The sequence below is a fragment of the Tribolium castaneum genome, chromosome 5, assembly GCF_031307605.1.
Source record: "Tribolium castaneum strain GA2 chromosome 5, icTriCast1.1, whole genome shotgun sequence".
NCBI classification, from domain to species: Eukaryota; Metazoa; Arthropoda; class Insecta; order Coleoptera; family Tenebrionidae; genus Tribolium; species Tribolium castaneum.
The window spans coordinates 549,855-577,021 of record NC_087398.1 but is presented as its reverse complement, the minus strand read 5'-3'; the positions used below and the strand labels follow the sequence as shown (position 1 = coordinate 577,021).

At 40.3% G+C, this 27,167-nt stretch overlaps 1 protein-coding gene across 6 annotated transcripts in view; it reads left to right on the top strand.

Moving 5' to 3' along the window:
• pico overlaps positions 1–24,556 on the top strand; it is a 51,474-nt gene extending 26,918 nt beyond the window's left edge. Inside the window, exons 2-7 of one of the 6 annotated variants that reach the window (XM_015980489.2) lie at positions 3,727–3,831; positions 19,473–19,680; positions 19,728–19,966; positions 20,021–20,255; positions 20,310–21,562; positions 22,422–24,556. In XM_015980489.2, coding sequence (XP_015835975.2) covers positions 3,727–3,831; positions 19,473–19,680; positions 19,728–19,966; positions 20,021–20,255; positions 20,310–21,562; positions 22,422–23,627 — 3,246 coding nt within the window. In that variant the 3' untranslated portion in view covers positions 23,628–24,556. Of the gene's footprint in view, positions 1–3,726; positions 3,832–14,648; positions 14,893–15,201; positions 15,340–15,371; positions 15,518–17,472; positions 19,120–19,472; positions 19,681–19,727; positions 19,967–20,020; positions 20,256–20,309; positions 21,563–22,421 lie in introns of those variants that run through there. The other 5 variants (XM_015980488.2, XM_008195915.3, XM_015980490.2 and 2 more) reach the window with 5 other exon arrangements.
• Positions 24,557–27,167: the final 2,611 nt, after the last annotated feature.

Sequence of the window (27,167 nt, the reverse complement as noted above, 5' to 3'; positions counted from 1 at the left end):
ACTAAAAAAGCTAGGAGAAAACGCTTTTTTAGATCGGAAAGAGCACATAAAAATCTATAAGATAGAATCGGTTTTATTCGATTCTGAGACACTTTTAAAATTGACCATTTTGTAGGGGGGGGTGTTAACTTTTTTTTAATTTTTTTTATTTTCCCAATTACGACTAAACTATTCGAAAAAGTGGGACTGTTTTGATCCATACCTATGCAAAATGATCCGGGGAATCGATTGGCATCGAAAAAATTGCCAAATTCCCAATAGTTTTTTAGTTATGAATTTTTTAAAATTTTACCAATTTTTGCATTTATCTGCAATTTGCTCAAAAACTATTAGTCGGAGAACAATAATTTTTTTTGAAAAAAATAGATAATTCAAAGAGCTTTCCAACGATAATAAACTTCATGGGGTTATCTCTGATAGTTCCGGAGCTATTGCTCAACAAATGTTCCGGGTACCCAAAATCGACAAAAATTGCGACGAAAATTGAAAAAATCAAACATCAAAAAATCGAACATATGGACTTTTTTTGGACTTTTAACAACTCTAGAGAGTTGCAAAGGCATATAAAAATACGAAAAAGTATGATAGAACGAATTTTAAAAAAATTAAATTTTTTCATTTTCTTGAAGGTAAGTGTTATTACTCAGGAAATTTTAGCAAAAAAAAATTAAATTTTTAAATCTCATGAAAAGTTCGTATAATACAGAAAATGAGCCGCTGAATTCAATGGAACAAACCGCATTGCTCTACGACCTTTAGTTTTTGAGTTATGAATTTTTTTGTTGGATAAAATTTTCCACTATGACAAATGGCTACCCTAAATTTAGGCAAAAAATTTTAAATTTTTAATTCTTGTGAAAAATTGATATAATATGTAAAATGAGCTGTAGAATTCAATCGAACAAACCGCAATGCTCTACGACTTTTAGTTTTTTTTTTATGAATTTTTTTAGTGAAAAACTTTGATCGCCTCTGTAGCCGGAACCGTTGCCCGGAGCGGCTCCGGGTTTAATCGAAAAAATAGAGAAAATTAAGCGCTATCAGATGGTTTTTTGCTCGTTGCTCTAAGTCTTACAGTTTCCGAGAAAAACGCAAAAAAAGGTTTCCATTTTCACTTTTTTTCAATTTTCAATCGCCAATTACGGCGAAACTATTAAAGATATCGAGAAACGGAAAAATGGAGGATAACCGGAATAAAAAACTCTACAAAATGGCATAGGACTCAAGGCGATATCTCGCAAAAAATTTTTCAATTTTCAAACGCCGATTACGGCCAAACTAAAAGAGTTAGGAGAAAACGCTTTTTTAGATCGGAATGAGCACATCAAAATCTATAAGATAGAATCGGTTTTATTCGATTCTGAGACACTTTTAAAATTGACCATTTTGTAGGGGGGGGTGTTAACTTTTTTTTAATTTTTTTTATTTTCCCAATTACGACTAAACTATTCGAAAAAGTGGGACTGTTTTGATCCATACCTATGCAAAATGATCCGGGGAATCGATTGGCATCGAAAAAATTGCCAAATTCCCAATAGTTTTTTAGTTATGAATTTTTTAAAATTTTACCAATTTTTGCATTTATCTGCAATTTGCTCAAAAACTATTAGTCGGAGAACAATAATTTTTTTTGAAAAAAATAGATAATTCAAAGAGCTTTCCAACGATAATAAACTTCATGGGGTTATCTCTGATAGTTCCGGAGCTATTGCTCAACAAATGTTCCGGGTACCCAAAATCGACAAAAATTGCGACGAAAATTGAAAAAATCAAACATCAAAAAATCGAACATATGGACTTTTTTTGGACTTTTAACAACTCTAGAGAGTTGCAAAGGCATATATAAATACGAAAAAGTATGATAGAACGAATTTTAAAAAAATTAAATTTTTTCATTTTCTTGAAGGTAAGTGTTATTACTTAGGAAATTTTAGCAAAAAAAAATTAAATTTTTAAATCTCATGAAAAGTTCGTATAATACAGAAAATGAGCCGCTGAATTCAATGGAACAAACCGCATTGCTCTACGACCTTTAGTTTTTGAGTTATGAATTTTTTTGTTGGATAAAATTTTCCACTATGACAAATGGCTACCCTAAATTTAGGCAAAAAATTTTAAATTTTTAATTCTTGTGAAAAATTGATATAATATGTAAAATGAGCCGTAGAATTCAATCGAACAAACCGCAATGCTCTACGACTTTTAGTTTTTTTTTTATGAATTTTTTTAGTGAAAAACTTTGATCGCCTCTGTAGCCGGAACCGTTGCCCGGAGCGGCTCCGGGTTTAATCGAAAAAATAGAGAAAATTAAGCGCTATCAGATGGTTTTTTGTTCGTTGCTCTAAGTCTTACAGTTTCCGAGAAAAGCGCAAAAAAAGGTTTCCATTTTCACTTTTTTTCAATTTTCAATCGCCAATTACGGCGAAACTATTAAAGATATCGAGAAACGGAAAAATGGAGGATAACCGGAATAAAAAACTCTACAAAATGGCATAGGACTCAAGGCGATATCTCGCAAAAAATTTTTCAATTTTCAAACGCCGATTACGGCCAAACTAAAAGAGTTAGGAGAAAACGGTTTTTTAGATCGGAATGAGCACATCAAAATCTATAAGATAGAATCGGTTTTATTCGATTCTGAGACACTTTTAAAATTGACCATTTTGTAGGGGGGGGTGTTAACTTTTTTTTAATTTTTTTTATTTTCCCAATTACGACTAAACTATTCGAAAAAGTGGGACTGTTTTGATCCATACCTATGCAAAATGATCCGGGGAATCGATTGGCATCGAAAAAATTGCCAAATTCCCAATAGTTTTTTAGTTATGAATTTTTTAAAATTTTACCAATTTTTGCATTTATCTGCAATTTGCTCAAAAACTATTAGTCGGAGAACAATAATTTTTTTTGAAAAAAATAGATAATTCAAAGAGCTTTCCAACGATAATAAACTTCATGGGGTTATCTCTGATAGTTCCGGAGCTATTGCTCAACAAATGTTCCGGGTACCCAAAATCGACAAAAATTGCGACGAAAATTGAAAAAATCAAACATCAAAAAATCGAACATATGGACTTTTTTTGGACTTTTAACAACTCTAGAGAGTTGCAAAGGCATATAAAAATACGAAAAAGTATGATAGAACGAATTTTAAAAAAATTAAATTTTTTCATTTTCTTGAAGGTAAGTGTTATTACTCAGGAAATTTTAGCAAAAAAAAATTAAATTTTTAAATCTCATGAAAAGTTCGTATAATACAGAAAATGAGCCGCTGAATTCAATGGAACAAACCGCATTGCTCTACGACCTTTAGTTTTTGAGTTATGAATTTTCCTGATACCCGGAATCGACCAAAATCGCGTCAAAAATTGCAAAAACCAAACATTAAAAAATCGAACATATGGATTTTTATTGGACTTTTAACAACAAGTGGGTTGTAAAGGCATGTAAAAGTTGATAAAACGTTGCTAGAGCGAGTTTTGAAAAAATAAATAAATAGCGTAGGTTTGAACTCGCTACACAACCGTTAAGATTGCAAACACTCATCAAACAAGACAACCAATTCATTAACTCTGCAAGATGCTTAACGACACTTTACGACTCTTGTTGAAGAAATCCTCGCATTAATTCCACGGGGGTGTTAACTCTTAGTTAATCCTGGCGATTTTTCCGGCTTTTTTTCGTTCGCTGTTTTAATGTTAGTTGTGAATTTTTTTCTGTTTCCAGATGAACAAGCTTGGCGAAAACGACGCCGGCGACGCCGACTCCGACCCAGAGGATCCCGAGCAACTCCTCAACGAATGGCTGGGCGAACTCAACACTCTGACGGGGGTGAGTTGAAATCGCCGCAATAGGGAGTTCATTAATTTTACGATATTGCCACTGTTCAAATATCAGGAAGAAAACGTGAACAGACATTACGTGGCAGAAATTTAATAAAGTACCAGCCGGTGTATAAATCATCGGAATTGGTTCGGTGTTGGAATTTTACTCATTATCTGCGATATTGTCCGACGGTTTGAGATCAGTCACGGGGCCAAGGCCCAGGAAGGGCCAAAATAATTACTTCCAAAAGGTGACCGCGATCCACATTAATTTAAATATCGAATCAGTCGAATACAATCACATACTGGGTGTTTTAGAATTAAAATTAGAAAGCTTGTACAATTTTTTGTGGTGCAATTCGAATGAATAAAAGCGAAAATGTGCCGAAAGTCCTCTCCTCTTTTTATTAAGATCATAATCTCCCCAAGTTTTATTTTCCGCGTCCACTCATCTCCGCTGTTTACACATTCAAAAGGCAAACATCCCTTCAATCCACCCTGCGACAAGTGCTCACATCTTCAACGAGTTCCCGAGGACGTGCTCAGCAACTCGACGATTGCACTTTTATAGTTTCTTCAAGTTGATATTTAGCCCAAGTGCTCGTTTGAAAAGCGATTTTCGTGGCTTCGGTGCTTTTACAAATAAGGAAATGGATTAAGACCGTCGATTTCGTAATTGAAAGACGTGAAATAATCACAGATCGACCGCTAGCGATAAGAGCGGCCGTTGTGCCCGTTCGAGCAGACAATCAATGTTTTTATTGATAACGCAATCAAGTTTGAGTGACAGAACGCCGCATTAGGAAATGGAAACGTCAAGATGTTTAATACCGATCATAATACCGGCAGTGTTTTCCTGGCTAGACGCGCTCGACACCCTTTAAAAATACATTTGGAATAAAAGGGTTGGGCCGTGACTTAACGCCCATTGTGTCTGTTCCCTCTACACACCCACCAAAAGCCAGATTTATCATCCGAGAAAAAAGCGACTTTAATGCACGAGGCGCTGAAGGAGCGCATCCGGGAAGCTGCACTCGCATATTAATTACATCAAGTCTAATCAGAAAACAAAGCTTTGGGAACACCTCCAACAATTGGCAACACTACAAAAATCAATGTATTTCCGGTTGCTAATCTAACGGAAACTTATTTCTCCTGTTATCGATAATCGACACATTCGCAAATATGTCACCGCATATGTTTCCTTCCGGTCTTGCCGCCACATGAGAGTTATTTTTAACTTGAACGTGAATGAACTTCTTAACGGTCGTTTTTCCGATGTGATTGTGACAGAATTCAAGAAAACTCTTATTTGTTATGTACACAGACGGCTTAGATACGCTCCGCGAAATGCTTTGTAAACAGAGGTATCTGGCATTACTTTTTGATACGAAACACGTGAATTGGGCACAAAGTTGTGTTACTAATAACATGATAATATTGATAAAGCACGTGACTGTCTCCTTTTTTATATTATTGTCGGTATGAATAATTGTTGAAACGGTGACGAATTTTGTGCCAGGGACGTTCCAAGTGCAGGCAAATTGCGCAACGCAAGTGCATATGCATTACCGGACTTTGCTCCTAATTTCGCAATGGCGTGCTGATAAAATTTACATTAATTACAATAACACATAAATCGTGTAGCTATTTACGATTGATTTCGTTATCACGCTGCATTGTTCCGCCGTGTAAACACCTCCCTTATAGGGCCTTGTCCAATTTTCGACCAAACCAAAGAAATGCCCTTGCGGCAAGGTAGGTGAGTGCTGGTATTACAAATCCGTAAAAGGTTCACCAATCAATCAATAACTCGTTTCCTGATGGAGATGTTTATTCAGTACGCATAACGGCACTCTGATTAAACTTCTTCGTGCAGTTGCAGGGCCGGCTCGTGGGACTTGAGCCCGCTTTTGAATAACCCATTAAGTTTTTTCCATTCACGAGACCGTGTCGAAAGGCAGACAGTTTTCAATTAAACACAGCGACATTGCCTCATCGCCGGCTATAAACACCAAGAAAAAAAGCCTTGTTTTGGCACTTCCCGTCTACAGTAATTAAAACGAATCAAAAGGCGACGGCGCTTCATTTAACCCAAATCGATTTTTATCGGATTTGGGACGCGTCCAAAGGGACGCTTATCGATAAGACGTCTCAATATTGTGACAAATTTACCCTCGAATAGCCCTTACAGACGCTTTTATTGGGCAATAAGTCTAATTCGGACAATTGGCGACGTGAGGGTGGCTCCCATACTTTAGGTGTATTATTGGTTGCATAGTTTAAAACTGGTGGTAAATCATTGTCTGCACGTCTTTTTGTCTCGCGAGTTGAATAAAATTGCATTTTCTCCATTAAAATCGCATCCGTAAATCACGTCAGGCCACCCGGATGATTCTGCTCGATCTAATGCATTTTCACATCCCTCCCTCGATATGAATAAAAGCTCTGGGGTTGTTTTTGTAAGAAAACTCATCTGTTATTTCCCCCACGTTCGTGCGTCATCAAATTTTTCCTCATTTTCGGAAAAGCGAAAGAATTTAACAATTAAACTTAATGACACTCTTTTAATCTAATCTCTCGTTGCGTTATTATTAACACGAACGAAACACAGTGTGTCACGCGACAATTACGGGGTGCACTTGGACATGTCGAAGGGCTATAACGATAAATATTTCCTGGGTTATCGAATTTTATTACGTTTTTCCATTTCCGGAGAGATTAGGTTTCGGTCGGTTTAGTAAATCCGGTTTAACGTATTTTGTATGAAATTTGTATTGTGAGGACGATCGATGAGTGATTCAGTGTGCAGACGAGGGTGCATTATGCACGAGATAATGGTGATGCAGCTTTGTAGCGGATCGTATTGTCCTTTAACTGACGAGCTTCCAGCACACAACGCTTTAATTTGGGGTAATTGGAAAGTGGCTGCTAGCAATAAGCGAAACCGCAGAGACGATCTAGTAAGAAATTCGCAAGATAAGCAAGTACTAAAGCAAACTTAAGGATAAAGGGAACACGTTTTAGTGGGTTTCTGAGCCGTCAGTTGGCGAGGAATCTATTTTTCTATTATCTTTTTTAAATTTTGACAAAAACTGTCAAATAATTTCATTTTTCAATTTAAAATCAGATTTCAAATATGGCTAAAAATAGAAAAGTAATTGTTATAATCCTTGTCAATGCATTGTCCCATCGATGGCAAATTTCGTCATTATTGCGATTGGTTTAAACGCCGTGAAAGGCGTTCGCACGTCATTATGTGTTTAATAGTCTTTGCACGCCTCCTTTCATGTAATTTTTCTGTATCGCCGCAAAATCCTCCGAAGAAGTCTCCGACCGGCGCCTATGCAGAGCAATAGCCTCTTATCTTGATGCATGTTTATGAACGCCTACTTGAGAATAGTCCTTTGCGGGATATCGCAGCACACCACGAGAATCTCGAACCGAACAAGCTGCATTTTCCCTCATCTGATCTCATCATAAAGTAATTTCCTCCATCGTGAAAAATGCCTTCCATTAGGCGCCCGCTGAAAGGATACTTCATTGTTTACACCCGCGACGTTTCTTTCCCTATTAGAGATATTTCCCTCGAGGGTTGTTCCAATTAAGTCGCGATCTTCCGTCTGCGAGAACGTAAATCTCGGATTCGGCGTAATTAGCGAATATTGAGAGAGAAATTCAGACATCCAACAAAAGACATAAATATCAATTAAACCCATCCGAGCCTTTTGATCGTAATCCCGTGAAAAACTGCCTTGACACGCATAATTGTGATGTATAAGCGCATTTGTGTCACTCATACTTGGCGATGGAAAAAGTAAATAATCTCGATAAATAATTTAGGACATGCGACCCCAGCTTGGTCGATAAATCGATGAGAGGGTGCTAGGACACAGCTGATTAACCCTCACTCACACTCGTAAATCCAGCTCGATGCCAACAGGTTACAAGAAGGAATGTCGGATGATAAAGCTCTGATTAATGGTAATGCGAGTAATAAAATTGTTTACAACTTTTATTCGACTTGTAAAATGACAAGAATATCAAAAGGGGGCGATAAAACGCCACGAGATGATCGCCAGCTCGTAAAATCAGTCACTGGTTTCAACAGAAATTTTAACTCACTACTAGCAACTTGTCTTGTCTTTGGTCGAAATCATTGCTATTTATTACAAGCCATAGTCGTAATTTTTGGTTTTTAGCCCCCTTTTAATGGGGAAAAGTATTTCTAGATTTAGAACCCATGCGTAAAAGCCAAGCACCCCTTCTCGAACTTACGATACATCATAAACCCGTCTCCCGAAATACCTCTGGTGTATTTTTAAATCATTTTATTGAAGACCGCAATCTCATTTTCTTTTCGATCAATTAGAGAGGAGGGAAAACCGCTCGTTGGTTCTGTAATTGCATGGCGTCACTTTCCCATCCGAAAGCCAACAATTGCACCATTCATCCGTCCGATATCTAAGAAAGCACTTGTACAGTGAACCCAATCGTTTCAAGTGCACGAGGGCATTATTTATTCCTATTTATACGTCGCTCTTTATCAAGCCTGTCACTTGCATCAAGCTTTTCAATTCGATCGAGACGCTTTTTCCTTGACGAAAAGAACACGTCCACAACTATTGATTTTGAATCACACCATCTTGGCCGTGTTTGCACACATATCAATTCTGTTTACACGATTTTGCGCGAGATTAACGAGCTTTACACCTGTAAGATTCGCTCCAATAAAACTTGGGTATTATTTGCGAAAGAGTTTGATGTCATGCTATAAGTATCAATCAGGGTCTCATAAGATCAGTCTTACGTCTGGAGAACTCTTCTAAAATGGGCAAACTTTGGCAAATGCGCGTCCCGCGAACTTTTATTATCCCCGAAGGCAATATCCTGGTTCGTTGAGGCAAAAGCAGTCCGACGTGGATTTGTTGCACCGCATGCAACAGTGAAATTGCAATTTGGGGTTGGATACGGCCACTAATGAATGTTCCTCGGCGTTTATTTATCGAAGAGGTCCCGACACGGTCTATTCTTATCTATTGATTTATGGGTTTGTAGCGATCACTCAAAAACGCTTTTTAATTAAATGAAATTCCTCAAGTTCGAATGTGGGGAGAAAAAAGAGTGGGTACAAAGTACGACTCGGTTTGAAAAAAGATGAAAGGCACACGGGAAGTTTAAAAGCTCTGTTTCGTTATTTGGGCATTATTTCGATATTTTTATGCGGGTTTTATGTATGAAAAGAAGCTGAATAAATCTTTCTGAAGGGAGGAACAGTAGAATCGTTAAATGACTCGGAATTTATAAACGCCAATAGAAAAATACAGATAACAAGTGGTGAGCGGGAATTTATAAGCGGATTTTTTCAATTCAAATGTAATTTTGGCGATATGGAAATTTACACTTTTATAATACTCAGATGGAGCTCTGATTTATTTTGCATGCGAAACAGGGGAATTTTAAACAGCCAAAAAACGGATGCTCTTATTCGAAAAGTTACTAAAAAAATATACTTGAGATATGTTATATGCACGGCTTTATTATCTATAACATATTTCTATAATAATAAATTAGCTTGTCATTTCAGTATATTATAATATTGGCTGATTTTGGCAGTTAACAATATTTTTTTGTAATTTCTTATACCAGTTTTGTGCACTATAACGATCGCCCTAAAACTATAAAATGCGATTTTATATCGGGCACAGCACCTGAGAAGCGACTTGAAAAATGCATTAAACTTTACATTGTGTGATCTTGTAAACATGTATCTAGGAGATAGCTGAATAAATAAATATTATCGGACTACAATTTGCTCCAGAAAGATATAACTTTTACCATTCTATTTAGATATGTCAATCAATACCCCCGATAACAAGAAAAATCCGATTAAAATTACATCAACATAAATATTTGCCAATTGGTGGAATCGGCAACCGCATTGCGTCATACTGGACAATTCACCCTTAATTAGAAAAATCGTGTCGGGAATTTAGAGCCGCCCTCGACTGTACGAGTGTATTATTCAATCCCGGAGTTTCCGGAACAAAATGCGGCCGCCTGGTGTTCACTCCTCAAAGCTTCAAAGTCGCCTGCAAGGCTCCCGGAGCCAGTTTGTCTATTGGCTGGTAGAGGGCGCAGTTCGTCCAATTCAAAATCCCAATTAGAGTCACATATAATTAATTTTCTTAAGTGGCCAATTACGTTTGGATTTCTACAACAGGTGCTGGTCCTGTCGGATTTTGTAACAAATTGCTGCGAAATTCGGATTTCAGGTGATAATCAAGTGGCGCACCTGCGCCAGGTGTTGCCTCCTTAAACCAGTCTCCGATTTGTGTTTGGCGGGGGGCGGTTATGCACCCCCGGATGCAAATAGACAGGTGGATCAGCAGATCAGATAAGGCGTGAGGATAATTGAATAAACGCTCGCATATATTTATAAGTTAATGTGTTTGCCATCTGCCGCGAAAAAACTCGAGCATGTGGAAATGTAATAAGAGTGGCTCCAGGGTCGCGAAATGGCGTGAGATTTCGGTTTGATTTTTGAGCGAGCGAAATTAAGATGCAGTATGACCTAAATGCACCGCAGGCGGATGTAGCAGGAAGCGAACAAACGGCTCCGGAATATTTTATCAATAGTCGGTTCCTGCGGCCGTGCTTTGCATAACAAGAGTCAGGTGCATGGCTACAAATTACACAAACAGGCGATTGTCTCGTGATGAGGTGCATCCACACCGGGGGTGGCACGTGGGGACGGCCCACAGACGAGAAATACGACAGATTTATCATTTATTATGACATCCGGCGTTTGTTAGGTACCGTTCGAATACGAATTTTTTATTACACGGTGCGAAAATGGACAGTTCCGGACGATGAACCAACACCGGAGTCCATTCCAAGTCAACCAACTCTTTAAAAAATATAACTTTACTTACACTTTGTTTCTTATCAAAAATAAACGGAATTGAAGAAAGTTGTTTTATTTTATAATATATCGTAAATATAGAATGCCCCAAAGTTGCAAATGTCCTACTTTTCTGGGAGTCTCTTAGTTTTTACGTAATATTGAAAAAAAGAGTGTTTCATCAAAAGAGGAAATTATTTAACTTAAAAATATCAGTATAAAGAGCTACATCCAAAAATACAAAAAATATGGGTGATCCATTAAAAAAAAACAAGTTTGTATTGTAGATAGTAATTTCATACACATTCTGTATATTTGAAAATAATTTTAGGTGAGTCAGGGATTAGTATCTATGGCTGTAATAATTATTTTTCTAACATTCAAAGGTCAATAATGGACTTTTCCATATGTACCATACTACAGTGGAGTCCAGTTATAACGAATCCGCTTATAACGAACTTCCGACTATAGCGTACTATTTTTCAAGCAATAAGCCCAATATATTTTTACCGATTACAGCGAACTCGTTAAAACGGGCTTCCGGATATAACGAACTAAATTTATAACGAACTTTTCACAAATTTTGAGGAATATATCGGGGTTGATAATGACAAAGCACCAAAAAAAGTGCTAACTGATGAACAGATTATTGAATTGCTAACTAAAAACGTTTTGACCAATAAAAAGTGTTTTTAAACATAATTACAGTGTGAATTGGCTAGTTGTACGAACATTTTTCATGATGTAGAGCTCAAAGGAAGTCAAAATAAACCAGCTTGCTGTATCCGAACTTTTACTACTTTTTGAGATCTAGAGATCAGCGTCAAAAAACAATATTAATTAGGTTTGCGTCTTTTGCGTACTTTTTTTAAAGTTTCCATGAGGCGGTGACACTTTCGAGGAAAGTATGTTCGCCAAAAAAGTCAGTGAAAAATTTTTACATTTCTACAATTTTTTTACGGGAGGATTTGTTTTTCTGTGGCTGTTTTTTCCATTTTCATTTTCAACCATTTTCATTTTGTATTTTCGGAGTTCGTTGTCACCGAAGTCCACTGTATTTGTAAATACTTCCGACCTACTTATTGATAAAATTTGGGGGTTGTTTGGGCGTAAACACGAAAAGAGGCTCATGATAGGTAGTAAAATATTGTTTATGGCTAGTTTATCACTCGGAGGTAAACAACCTCGTAATCAAGCCCTATTTTAGTGCAGTAAACGATCCAACTCCCGTCGTAACCACTCGGAAAAATAAACAATAATTTACAACAAAAGTGATAAATGACATAAATAACGCAATCTTTGATCTCTCCAATTTAAACGTTGGAAGCCCATGACAAGCAAGCATCAGATATGCAAGCCAAGCATATTAAAGGGTCATAAATCCAAGAGTTCGATTATCTATCCTCCCAGGCCTCCAAAACTAAACACCAGAATCGATACATCAGCATAAATCACGTTTGTTTGAATGGCTGGCCCATCAGAGGGAGCACGTGCCACCGCTATGCCTACACTCTTGGAATAAATCAAATCGAATTTAGATAATTTGCGTCCGTTTATAGTTAAGATGGGAAAAACGAAACGTGTCCTGGGTGCTGACAGCACTTCCTTAGCCGGCGTGCTCGTAGGTGAGTCTTAATTGGAAGGGTGGCTGCAATGATGGCCCGGAACAGATGTTGCTCCACTATCGGTGTCCATATGGCCCGGCAGCTGCCGAAGAGATTGGGCCATTGCGGGGGCTGGGGAAGGAGGAGGGGGACAGGTGGCGCACGTCTAGGGCTCGTGCTTTTTTCCTTCAAGGCAGGAAAAAATCTCCGATTTTGAGACTAATCAGAACGATGCTAGCACGTGGCAGGTGAGCGCGAGCAGATGCAACAACTCGAGTGGACCTAGATCCGGTCAGCGAACCAGCTTGTTATTACGTCAAGTTTGCGATTTTTACTAGGTGGACCGCCGCGGGATAAAGTCATTGTTGATTGTACTGCTTGTGGCAAAGAGGTTTTTACCGATTCTGGCCGAGGCAGAAGCGTTATGTGACCCACATTTTAAGCCTCTCCCACACATCTTGCAGCAGCAGTAAAGTATGGATATTTACTCACGGACAGCGCATTGTATGCTGATTTAAGGTGGCAGTACGCCACAAACGATCAATGCATTCAAATCAATAAAAATTTAACACAAAGTGTTTCCGAAGCGAAGAAATTGTAATATTTTGTGTTGGTCAAAAGAAAATGGCCGCCCGCATTACGCATAACTTACCCACAAATGCATTTCTAAAAGAAGGAGAAGGGTATACAAGTGGAAAAATGTGTGCCCCTTTGATATTTACTTGTTAGAAAAAGTAATTGTCCGTTAATGGGTCACACCATTTCATTAAAAAAAAAAATTTCTGACACTTTAGGAAGTTTCTTTTACTCAGACACAATCACATGCGAGTCGAGTTTAAAAAAAAATCTGGAATTAGGAAAAAAACTCGGAAAACCTAATTCTAGCACAGGTTCTTGTAAGATCTGAAAATTAAATTAAAAACCCAATAAAGTTCTTTGTAATCTCTCCAAATGTTCCTACACTACAGTTTTTGAATTCCAAATTTTTTGAAAATAAAGTATTGTTTTCTAAAATATCAATTAAAAAATCATCCTGTACCTACTTATTGATTTTTTGTTTTTGTTTCTCAAAAAACGTAACCATTTTTACCCTTTTTTCTGACTTTTTTCAAAGACATGATTCTGTATTCTGTACTACTCAGGCTTTTTTTACCACTCTTCGTGAATTTTTCAAGAACTTACGGAGAAAAATAATACGGCGAAAACTATATCCCGTTCCAGTTCATAGCAGAATTTTGCAACAGCGCATTTTAATTTTTTTGGAGTGAAATACAGCACAAATTGAGAGTTCCTGTATAAGAAAAAAAAAAGAAAAAAGCGCCAAATTTACAAACACATTGTATTTTTTTAAATCAAAATAAAGACACCCCTAAAATTCTCTATAGCCCATTTATTTGTATCTTTTTTGTACTTTAAAAGAGGTGTTAAATGAGGATATAAGACTTGAAGAACCCAGAATTTTTTTGCGTCACAAATTAATTTTTTTCTTGACACTTGAGGCAGTTTCTTTTACTCAGACACAATGATATGTAAGGTGAGTTTAAAAAAAGCGAATAAGGGAAAATTCGGAGATGAAATAACAACCTTGGGCCAAGTGTTGATACGGTCATTAATAGCAATTTTGGTAAAATAAATTGTTTGTGGGTGTCTTTTGCGTCACTTGGTGGTCTTTTTCGTGACGAAACGACTTTGGCATACCCTTAACATTTTTTATTTTTGTTCTGTCTTCGCTGCCGTCAACTTGTCAACGTCTAGACTGAAATCTAATAAAACCGAGAGTCTAGTGAGTCACTACAAATCGTTCGGAAGTAGTTCTAGTGCCAAATTACCAACCAAGTTTTTTATTAGTCATAATCACGGTCTAGTGGATCCGGCACGCGTGGTGGCGACCTCCCCTAAAGAACCCAAGGGCGCACCTAGGGTTACAATGGACCCATATAATTGATTGTAAGATTACTGTGTCGAGTTTTAAAATTAGAAATTGATCGTCGCGTTGGTAATAGCTCATTCATCTTGGAGGCGACTGTACTCGATCGGGCCCCATTTCATTGTATTCAATTAGGATTTATACAGGTAGGAGCCGCCCGGCAACTGTTTTTCGTATCTTTGTCGTGGACGTGGGGCAAAAACCTTCCATCTATGGTGCATTTCGCTTTTCTACCTTTCCTGCACGTAAATCATGGAGGCGTTGATATTCCCCATCCTCCTCCAGCTCGTTTGTCGTTCGCTCTCGCTTGTTCTTCAGGTAAGGTGTGTTCGAGAGGTAACAGCACATGGTCAAGAGATTTTCATTAGTCGAGCAGCAGCTGCGTAAAGAATACCTTCTTTCGCTCGCACTACAGTTACGCGCGACCGGTAATCATAATTATTAAATGCGGCCTAGTTTGGTGCAGTGAGTATGTTTTGTGGCGGCAGTTTTCGCACAAAGACGCTGGAAAAGAACGATGAGTATAAGATCGTGACCATGAACAATAGTCAAATCAAAATTTTTCGCTCGTTGAGCTTGTCGAAGGCGGACAGGCCACGGAGGATCTTCGTCTTGCCGCCGAAGGTGCCCATGGTAAGTCCGCCATAAAGCGCTCTGACCTGCGATGATGATGGTTCCCCTCTCCAGACGCGCGGCGATACTTAAAATATCCAAAAGCGCGTCCCCTTCTTCAAACACCCGCACCCCAAATTCCAGACCCGGACTTTGTACAATTTAACCGCATCCGACTAAGTAATTGAGTTTCCTCTGGAAAAAGATCAAGGCTACGGGCGAGCGTCATTCCGGGCGTTATTTTCGAGTTTTTCCCGGTAGTTGGTGATAATGGAAAAAATCAACAATCGCGCAATCAGCTTCCTCGAGGACGGTCCTGCTGACTAACACCATGCGGTGTGGCTTATGATGCCTCAGTCAGTTAACAAATGCCGAACGAAACATGTGCTAGTGACTTGTGACGGTGCCATGGCGTGGATAAGGAGGTCCACTCGGCGAAGGGCCGAAGATTCGGACTCTGATGATTCGGTATTTGTTATTGTAGCGCTCGGAATTCCTTCGCTTACTTTTATTGACCTTACGCGATATTTACCCGTTATCGGGCGCCGGGCGTCTGTTTCCTTTGTATATGAGACGGTTTGAATAAAACTGAACCCCTGCTTGGACGTGCCTTATCTCACCAACTTTTTTCCAGTCCGTAATTATGGTAAATGAGCGATGAGTGTGTGTAATTTACATTTGTAGGCCAGATGAGATGTGTAAATTGACAACAATGGTTATGGGTTTTAATTGCTGGGAGATCATTGACAGATGTTCTTTACGAGTCTGCCTTTTCAAAGAAACATTTTGAACAAATAAAGACGAACGAACGAGAGACATAAAAGAAAGTATCGCAAACAGAGACCTGTTTCGGTTGTCTTTAACAACAAAAATGGAACACTTTGTACTTTGTGGGAACACATCTGGAGAGATATTATTTTATGCAGCGCGTTTTTCTGGGAAATTTCATTCATTTATTTATGTTGCATACTGTAAACGCGCATTATTTACACGAAAATTTTTCTGCGTCTATTAATAAACAGAAAGTGCATTAACTTTGTTTCATACCGCCCATCAGGCAAAAATCGGTTCCTTTCACTTTTGATTAAATCTATTCGGATTTTGTTTGAAATGTGATCACTTTCTACCCTAGCGCGGCAATTAATCCTACTCTTTTTTTTGCTAAATGGCAGAAATTGCGTGGTTGTGCGCTAGAACGTGATTCTAGTTATGAAATAACTCCAGTTTTAAGGCAATAAAAAGCCACCAGTTTTGAAGTCGCTGTTGATAGTGCTTATCTCTTCCTCTTGTGAGAGATAATAAAACAATAATAAATCTCTGGTTGAAAAAATGTATCTTTCTGGGGTGAGAGTCGTCTCAAGTCGAATCGATAGTCTCCTCCCGTCTTGTAAATATCCCGTTAGTGCAGCAAACAGTCGAAAAATCCCCCTTGTGGATGAGTCACCGTCTGTATCAGGGGAGGGTTGCTTACGCCATTTACCCCTTGAAACCACCAGTCATTTCGTCACCTTGGTGCACTTATTAATTAAATTAAAGTAACCCGCATGGGCATGTATATGTGCCACCACACCCCGTGCGTGTTTGAATCTAGTGTCGCCAACATGTGCGCTCTTGTGCAAGGTTCAACGGATTCGGTGTCAAGGCAATTATCGTAATAGACCTTTATCTAAGTCCGAGTATATCAATTGGTCTTTATTAGTTTGTGGGTAGTCAATTAGCCGCCTCTTGATTTAAAGGCGCAAAACGCGAGAAGAGACTTGGGTCGACGGACGTCTTGGCGACGCACCAAAATAGAACTTGGGAGGGTTACAGTCGCCAAATGATCGGAATTAGGCGCGTTTTCCGGACGGATGGCTGCTTGCTGTCTTTGCAGGAGTAAAGTCCAAGTGAAACGCGAGGTTTTTGCAACGGCGACATTGCACAACTCGCGTGGATTTCCACGAGGAAACCGGAATGATTAATTGGGAGTTACTAGAGCGGGAAATGACAAAATAAGGGGGCTAAATCCAAAAGTTTTATCCATGGCTTTGCAGGATGGCACCTGCGAGGTCAGTTGCTTTAATGCAATTTGCTTGTAGCAACTGTACGCCACGAACTCTTTGAACCATTAAATCGAGTTCAGTTACAACGACCATGGGTTTAACGCGATTATTGTCGTTATGGTACATTGCCCTAATGCCATGGAAAGGTGTTCACGAGATGACGAACGCAATTACATTGGGCCGCCGACTGGAAAACTCTTCATTCACGATCGATAACACGACGTTTATCCGCCCATTTGTTTTCGATAACTTGCGTTTGTGGAGCAACTGGTGATTGCGGCAGAGGCCGTCCATAACACGCCAAAGACACAAACACGACTCCTTAAGCTTCGTTTCATTAAAAATGATTATTTTGCCACCGCAGGGTGTTCTATTTTGCATGTTAAAGCACCCGTTTGAGTGTTGGAACAAACATTAAACCACTTATCTCGTTATACAGGGTTTTTATCGATAGACTAGACAAGAATTTGTAGATCATTTAATATACTCATTAACTGAAATTTCAATTATATCCTTCTGACATTTTGCCTTAAATGTCAAAGCTATATTTTATTTTTTTTTCTAATCGACAAGTCAATATTTGTTTTCTTGCGAAACTGTACGAGTTGTTTTGACGGGGATTATTCGAGGGATAATTTATGGGTGCTTTTGTCACCGATTCGCTCAAGACCGCGTTTTTGTAACTACAATAGCCGAGAAAATGCATTTCCACTGTTTGTCGTCGAGTGGATGAAATTGATCGGAAGTGACGTCAGTCCGATATCTCGCAACGAATAAGATTATTAGTTTTTTGTCCGTTTCCGGTTAATTCAATTGGATAAAGTGCGCTAAGCACTTGAAACTGTCTTAGTTCATGGTTTTGCGGTCATCTATTTTGGCAGCCACTGGAGTGAGTAAATAAAAACTCATTCTGTGCAAAATTTCCCAGCAAGTCGACAATAAAGCGGTTGAACACCGCTGTCAACAACTCAAGTGTCGAGTCCTTGAAACAAATTGCTTTATATCGTTTGTCATTCCGGCGACAATATAACAGCAACCCTTTTATGATCCCGTCCCTCGCGCTTCAGGTTGGTTGTTGGTATTTATTTTTCTAAGCGCGCGATTTCCGTTCCTAATCACAGCGTTGCATTCGAATCGAAGTGTGCATAGACCGGATGTTCTTTAATTCGTCCCTTGGGACTTCCAACTTCCGGTAGATCATTGTTACCAAAGCCAGATGTTGCTAGGTTCTATTTAAATATTAGACGCAGATGCGGTGCGACATTTTGGCGGTTGTAATCGAATCCGATTGGCACACTTGACCCTGTGGTGGGGGTTGATGACCCTCTTCACTACTCACATTCAAAGGAACGCGGCCACGAGCTATCGACCGATTTTACACGGGACGCGGAATTCTGACCCTGAATTGCGGATGATGGGCGAGCTCTATTCACTTTTTATGACTGTTGTCCTAAATCCGGGAACGTGTTGCTCCTGCCCGCCCCTAACAGGATCAATTTATTACGTGATTATCCTTGGGTTATCCTGAGATACGGACCGGATAGGAGCTAATGCCCCGTCCCCTGTCACATAACCGGAAATAAGCTTTGCCTTACATCACCCGAAATCTCTTCTCCAAAAAAGCGAACGAAATTCGAATGAATGACCGTGACGAATGTTTGACATACGCTAGGGGTCAACGGAACGCGACAACCACTCCTAATTAAAGGGGCCGGGACCGGACACGTGTCCGGGTGTCACGGTAAAGCCCTCGCCCCTGTAATAATGGTCTTCCAAAAAGTTTACAACTGGGTAAAATCTTCTCAGTTCCGCTGCTCCCTGTTGGAGTTGGTTTATAAAGAGCACAATCGGTTCCAAAATTGAATTTCTCCAATCTCTCCCCTCGATGCGATCGTGCAACCCTTCCGGCGAAAAAACCAACCCCAACAAATATCTCGGCGAGCTTTCGTATTTTTCACCCCTCCGACGTGTGCCGATCCGGTTTCGTCCTAGTCCGGACAGGACTCAAGCGGCTGCGGAAAGGATCCCGGGCAGTGTGACGTCATACACGGAAGCATCTCTACCGTTCCGTCCATGCCGTTTTACCGGTTCATTTTTCGACTGTGCTGTGTTAGATTACGTTTCGAACTTTACTATTACATGATCAGGAAGTGGTGGTAGATGGGTGCCACAGTGGGACATGTTCAAAGCGTGGAAATTTGGAAAGGTATTCAAACATTTATCCCAGCACCTGTCTTGCTCTAACACTATGCAAATTTGTTGGCCTTGACTACAACGGGGTGATTCACCCCCGAAAGCAGATGTCAACTTGATTCAATTACTGCCCTGATTAGTGCCATGATGAGTCACGAGGGTGGTGGTACCAGTAGGTTTTTTCACAAACGGGAACACTCGTACCAACCTTTTAATCATAATCGCTTTTTCGTTGTCACTTACACATCTAGCGTAAAAATTCATTGCGTGCCAGGCAAGGGTGTGAAACGACCTTAACCCCAATCCTTTAATTATCATAAAAAGCAACTCGAATTTAACTGGTTTTCTTAATAAAATCTTTTCCAGGGTCTGGACCCCAGCAACTCGACGCCCCTGCGTCCGTTGACTTCGGAGATCGCCGCTCCGAGGATCGACAGTTACCGCTTTTCGATGGCGAATCTCCAGGACTCGCAGGATGTAGACCTGGACGCCATCCTCGGCGAGTTGTGCGCCCTTGAAACGCAGTGCGAGAGGGAGATCGGACATGCACGGGATAGCAAGCGACTCTCAGGTGGTATTCATCATTGGAGAGTGTTTTTTGCTAATGGGAGGGGGTTGCAGACCAGAAAATGTCACAGCACATGTCCAGGACGCACAGCAGGTCGTCGTCAGAGGGGCCCAGACTGAAATTGGACGCCGGGGAGAGCGATCTAATGTCAAAGACTGATTCAGTTCGGACGGAATCGCCAGATAATGATTCCGCTTTTAGTGATACTGTTTCGATGTTGTCGAGTGAGTCGTCGGCGAGTAGTGGAGGCTCGGGGTCCAAGCCACAAACCCTCCACCTGCAGAATCTTCAGGTAACTGAACTGCAGTTCTAACAGTCCAGGCGTTACGGTTTTTTTTTTCAACAGGATGAAGCTTCAAGGGTCAAGGCGGAGAAGATCCGAATGGCAATGGAGAAGATCAAAGAAGCCAACATCCAGAAATTGTTTGTTAAAGTTTTCACAACGGATGGTTCCGCTAAATCTTTACTAGTAGATGAGAAAATGTTATGTTCGTATGTTACAAGGTTGTTGATGGATAAGAATCACGTGGAGGCCGACCCCAAATGGGCCATTGTTGAGCATCTACCAGAACTGTACATGGGTAAGTCTTTACTGGCTTTGAGACGATTTAAGGTAAGTTTGGTGTTTTTTGCAGAGAGGATATACGAAGACCACGAACTACTTGTCGATAATTTAATGGTGTGGACGCGCGATTCCAAAAACAAAATTTTCTTCTCCGAACGGCCCGAAAAGAACAAAATGTTTCTCGAGCCTGAGAAATTTCTCTTATCAATCACTGATAAGAAAGATGGCTTGGATTACGACGAACATTCGCGTAATATGCTTCTGGAGGAGTTTTTTTCAAGCGGATCGTCAAGCGTCCCCGAAGTTGAAGGTCCCCTCTATCTCAAAGCCGACTCCAAGAAGGGTTGGAAAAAATACCATTTTGTACTTAGAGCCTCAGGCCTATACTACTTCCCAAAGGAGAAAGTCAAGTCGGCTAAAGACCTAGTCTGCTTGGCCACTTTCGACAATAACCAAATCTACTGTGGCTTAGGCTGGAAAAAGAAATACAAAGCACCGACTGACTTTTGCTTCGCCATCAAACACCCCCGACTCCAAGAACCCAAATCAACCAAGTACATCAAATATCTTTGTGCCGAAGACCAGCAAAGTCTCGAACGTTGGATGGTGGGTATGAGGATAGCCAAGTACGGCAAGCAACTCATGGACAACTACCGGGCTCTAATGGACGAACTCGCGCAAGAAGACCTCGACATGTTGGCCCATGCCCGAAGTTGTTCAGTTAGTTCAATCGCGCTCCAGTCCAATGTGACCACCCCTTCACAGGGGTACCCCAGTAGCGAGGCCGGTTACGGCACCCAAAGCGAGACCTACTCAGCCCCCAGTGAGGCGAGCTCTGGCCGCCACAGCCGGGCGAGTAGTTCCAGCTCGTCGGGGTGCATGTCAGATGGGGCACCTTCAAGCTGCGAAAACGCCTTCGATTCCGAGTTTCCCATGGGTACCATCAAGCGCAAACCGAGCATGAAGCCCAGTCTCCCGCTCACAAATATAACACGGCAGTTGAAAGAGGTCGGGGAAACCCGGGACGAAATCGATGGTACTGCCCTCCCTTCAAGCCCCATTAACTCGGGGACGCTGACGCGGCGTCACAGTCGCAGGAAATCCAGCAATTCTACTGACGATTCGTCAAATTCGGGGACTTTGAAAAGACAGCACTCGTACAAAGCGAGGGGTTCTATCGAGTCCATGAGGAGTGGAAATTCGACTCCTTTGTGTGGGACTCCGGTGAGAGAAAGGGCTAGTCCTTTTGCTGAACGGCCGCCAAGTGGCGGATCTGTGAGGAGTCCAGTCAGTCCCACCAACATGGAGATGCCTTCATGCATGGTGAGTTGTAAGGATTGGGTTTTTTCACAGACTAACCACAGTTTTAAGAAGGAAAATTCGAGACTTAACTTCGCACAGGCGAGGGCAGTGCTGCAAAAGCAGCTAGTTCTGCGCCCGCCCTCTTTTACTAAACCATTGGCTTAATAATTTTCACGGTACATTGTTTTCATTTTTAATTTTGCTTTTGTTTTGTTTTTTTTTGTTGTCACGTTCGATAGGAAATAACCGGATATGAGGCGATATTGTTTACTTCAGCGTTTTCAGTCAGTTTAAAACTATTTAGGAATTTCTGCAGCGAGTTTTGCCATTTTTAAACAAAAAATCATCCCAAAATTATGTGTTTTCTTCTATATTAGTTGTTTTCTTTGATAGAGGAAGACTTAGGTTTCCGACATTTTAGCCAATAATCAATAATCATCTAATATCAAGTATTTGCAATTAGACTGTGCTTAATAGCCGTTTTTGACGTCAGAATAAAGCCAATTTAAGTTGGTTTTTATTTTTTTGTTTATTAATTTAAAATTCAAAACATTTTCAAACCCTCTTGAATAACAATAATCTGTTTTTTTCCACGACATTACAATTTTATCGATGTTTAAAGTCATGGAAGCATGAAACTTCTTTGTTTTACAATTCTTATCAACGTTTTCGGTTTAACTATCTCAAAATCTCGTAACTTATTTGCATTTTTACGACCTCAAGTACAATTATTTTTCGTGTGTCGTTTTTTTCAGAAGTTTTGCTTATACCGCTTTATTAACTCCACACTTGCCTCGTCGCCATTTTGTCTCGTCCCAACGCTATTGTGCCGTTTGGTACTTCCCCCGAATTCGCTCTAATCCCAATTTTCGCATTTCAGACCGATTCGATCACGTCACTGCCGCCACCGCCGGAAACCAACGGCGACGTGATCACTGACTCGCCCTCGTACCAGCTCCCGCCGCCCCCACCGGAAGTATACAATTCGAACTTGTCGCTGGACAGCCTTCCGCCGCCACCCAACCCGAACGAACTGCCCCCAATGACCGGCACCGAACTTACCGGAAGTCAATTATCGCTCATGTCGTTGCCGCCGCCTCCAGGCGAACTCGATACAAATACAATCCGTAAACGAAAAGACAGTGTAACCCCCACGAACGTCTTAAGCCCTGATAGAACACCGACGATGTCACCCGATCAAACACCGACACAGTCTCGGCTAAATACGCCGTGTTTTAGCCCCCCGTTGTCAAATTGTAGTACTCCGACCCAGCAGAACCCCCCTGTTAGTTTCAATTTGAATCAATACGTACAAATTGCCGCACAAAATCATGACAGAAACGAGGTGAACGGATACGTCCAAGCTCAACCACCGGCATATGTGAATCCCCCAAACTACCGGCAGTCTAACACTCTCCCGGGGAACCCCCAGTTTAATAACAACAACGGTTTGAGGTCATCGTTACGACAAACGTCACTACCGAGACAGATTTCCTCCAATAGTATAGCGAGTAACAGTTCGGGTTCGTCCGGAAACTCGTACGCCTACAATCAGAACTCGCCTCACTTGCAACGTAAAGTCAACTTCCAGGACCCCTCAAGTCCGAAGAAGACGACAAAGAAGATTAGTTTTAATTTGGTGCCCCAGGAGGTGCCCCCTTTGCCCAAAAAACCGCCCCCACCCAAACGTTCCGATAGTACGAAGTTATCAAGTCCGAAAAAATTGGTGGAGCCGCCGATGGATTTTCTCAAAGATTTGCAAAGAGTGATGAGGAAGAAGTGGCAAGTGGCCCAGAAGTGTAAACTAGAGCCCACTACCACGCCACACGAGGTGTTGGGGTTCCGGGATCCCCCGATTTTGCTCCCCGATTACAAGGAACATAACGTTTCCAACTGGGTGCAGGAGCATTACGGTCCTAATAACGTCTACGAGAACGTTTACAGGGATAATCCTGATGCTGTGGTGGAGTACGCGACAAGCCCCGTTCATGTCCGAAGTGAGTTCGGGAGCGGTCGGAAGCGGCCGCCGCCGCCGCCCCCAAAACGCAGCGAAACGACTCATCTGAGTACGCAAAAAATGCACTGATGCTGCGTCTCGTAATATGGCTTTGAAAAATAAACGCATATCATATAATGGCTTTCGCAATATCCTAGTAGAATTTTATTTTTGGGGTCGGACGTATGTATGCTGCTTATTTTTCAAGTGATATCTCGTTATACTGCCAGCAATCCCTGCCTAATGGCTATGTGATTTAAATTTAAATGTGCCATGTGAGTTAAGACACTTACGTTTTTGTAAATATTATTCGCTCTTAGTGAATTTCATTGAAATGTCAAAACGTTTATGGTGCTTATAGTTATAAAATAGAGTAGCGAAATTGTGTTTTATAAATTTTATAACCATTTTTACCCAAATTATTTAACGATTTTTATATAACAAGTTACAGGGTTGAAGTCAGTTATTTATTTTCTTGTTTTATTTTTTTGTTCGTCTCATTCTTTCTTTTGTATATAGTTTTTTAATGTTCCAGCCGATCAGGGCTCAAGTAAGTTAGAGTAATAAGTGTACTTTGTATGATCCCCAATTTTATAATCGTATACAAGATCTCCACAATACCATTGTCATTTTTGTATATTTTATACCAACTTAAAATATTTCTAGCGTATTTAGAGGTATCGACTTTTAGGTACTTGTAGATTAATTGTAGTCAATGCAACAAAAACGAAATCTATATTTATCAAAAATTTAGGAAATTTATTGCGTTTTTTATGCGTTTCGTGTGCAATTTTTAAATTATTGAAGTTATAAGAAATTATATAAATTTTTCTTGGCACAAGAATTTATAAGGCGTTGTAGGCTAAATCAAATTGATATATATTTTAAGTATTCAAATCGGTATAAATATTTTTTCTGGATACTAATCCTTCAAACTGAGTACTTTGTATACAGTCTACCATTTCTATATACTAGTTGTTATCATTATAGTATTATAATAATAAATATATTTAAAGAAACACCGACTATCTCTTCACCACTGAATCAATAATACATACCCTATGCCTTCCTTCCACTCACCAATAGCTGACTGAAGTTCTAAATTATTTATTTGAAAAAAATAACTTCATTTTGTATTTGAGTATTTGAATAAACACTTTAGTAACCAAAGGACAGAACTTTTCAAGTTTTGTGCACAATTTTTCACAATTTTATTTTTTTAATGTATCCCTCTGTTCTCAAGTTTTCATACTAAATACGTATCGTATTGTCGGGTACTTTACTCCTGATTTCAACACCCGTTTTCATTTGCCCTACTGGTTGAGAGATGGCGGCAAAAGTAGCAAATTTTTGGTTTGAATTTTTTAAAAATTTTCCAAATGTGCAAAATAGCATTGTCTGATTTGGCTTGGTTGCAAGTCCGATGGCATAAAAACAAATTACGCATGAGTCGCTTGTTTGGCTTTGTTTCCATTGTGAGAATCTTCAAAGTGGCGTCGATCAAAGCGTTTTGTAGTTCGTAGTTTATTGAGTTTGAACAGTCTTTGCAAGATCTTGTTGGTTCTGTGGAAGACAAAGCGCAATTTGGAGGTCCGGAAAATGAGTTTGCATTGTTAAGGCGTGGAAAAAGGATGATGTCTACCGGACCCGAATGACATAGTGCGGTCGTGACGTCCACCATTAATAAAAGAACAAAGTTCAACACGGCGTTATTTATCACAAGTCATGTCGTAAAAATTATTTAGTATGTCTTGTGACAAACGTCGGTTAATTTTTCGCCTAATGGCCAAAGTTAAGACACTTTATTGCCAGTCCTTCCTCCTCAAATATTTGCATGTCGGTGGACAAACAACACTATTGTCGCGTGACAAAAAATATTTTATCTTCTCAAATTCGCATTATTGTTACCTTTAATTCAATTTATCTGACTAGGAAATTGCCGTCGCCAAATCGATAAATTCCCTCGCTGGAAATTGCCGAATTCCTTTTATTCGGGGAGGGTGCAGCGCTGCATTGTTGATGATGATGGATGCGCCCGGCTGACACCCTGAGAACTCAAGCAACATCTCTTGTTTCTAGGTCGGACCCCAACTGCACTATTGTTGCCCAAAGAACGCTCTTATCCTCGCTCTGCTCCCTTTCTTCAGCTCCGACACCACTGATCTATATTTTATTCAATGCAACCATCAAATCTGATCGATTGCGGTTCGTTAGGACATGGACCCGAAACTTCCACTCTAATTCGAGTCGACAAAGTGCAGAAAAAATCTTAATTTTTCTGTGTTCACTTCCGGTTAAAAAATCGCCCGGTTTCTCACAGTGTCCTGCCTGGGAGAGCCGGTGGTCACACAATGGCCGAATTAGGCCGAAAAATAAAACACAATATCTTGAGAAGGGTTATCGTATCTATATCGTCCGCCAGCTGTAACAATCGTCAATTCTGGTAGCCCTTCCGCGTCTCGTTGTAGCATTTAAAATGCAACCCTAATCAAGTCCGAGCGGACACTTCCGATTGACCAGGTACACGTCCGTGCAATCTTTCGATTTCATTATTCAGATCGAAGCTGAGTGCGGCGTTCAAATATTAAAAAAGTCCAGGTCGACGCCCCCACAATATTATCATTTTTGTCGATGAATTTTGTGCGATTTTTCCCACAACGCACTAACAAGGAAACGAACGATTGTAGGAAGTGTGGGGTAGATCAGGGTCAAAGGTGAAAGCGCAGCCAACTACCTGTCCCAGGGTGGCCCCGGAACCGGACACTTACATGATTTAGACGCCGCTAAAAAGTGTTACATACGTTTCAAATTACAATTTGAATGGCTGTCGACCGGCCTACTAAATTCGTAATTTCTGGTTCGAGGGGTGCTGACCACCTAGAAGGTTGAAATTAAAACGACCGTATTATAATGTTAAAGTGAATTTATTTCGGTTGAAGGGACACTTTTTTTCGCATTTTTCAAGTGACGGGGACGTTACAAGAGCCCTTTAACCCGTTGGGCAAAAAACACCAGCTGACCATTGACCCAACTGCCACCTCATAAATCTTTCATTAGTTTATTAAAAATTGTTGCTTTTCTTGGAGATTTTATTTGTGAATTGATCCCAGAATCAATATTATCGAACGTTGGGAAAACATCTTCTTTGGGCCCCGTTCCGTGTCTAATCGTCCCTTACTTCGTTAGGTTCGCGTTCTGGGAAATATTATTTCGCCGTTCGTCTAACGAGTGTATTTATTTAAGTGATCGCGAACACTCGAGCCAACAATACGCCGATAATAATACAATGGCCAGAAATCATCCCTCTGTATCGAGAAATCAGTGAGAATCTGCCCCGTTTTCTCATAGTTAGTTATCCCCGTCAGGTACGGTTATCTATCATCGGGCACCCCTATGCCTTCAAGGGGTGAGTGCAACAGCTTCCCCTGGACCTGCATCCACCTGCTGGGGAGCGAGCTGATCAGAATTCATCGTGAAGAAAAAAACAGCGAGTGCGACAACCTGTCCGAAGAAGTGTCTAATGATATTTTAATAAAGACCGGTCAAGTTTTGGTATTCATGAAGGATTAACACGGAATTATAAATACGAAAGTCGCCTGCTTGTTGATAAATGACCTCTGGTCAGAGGAT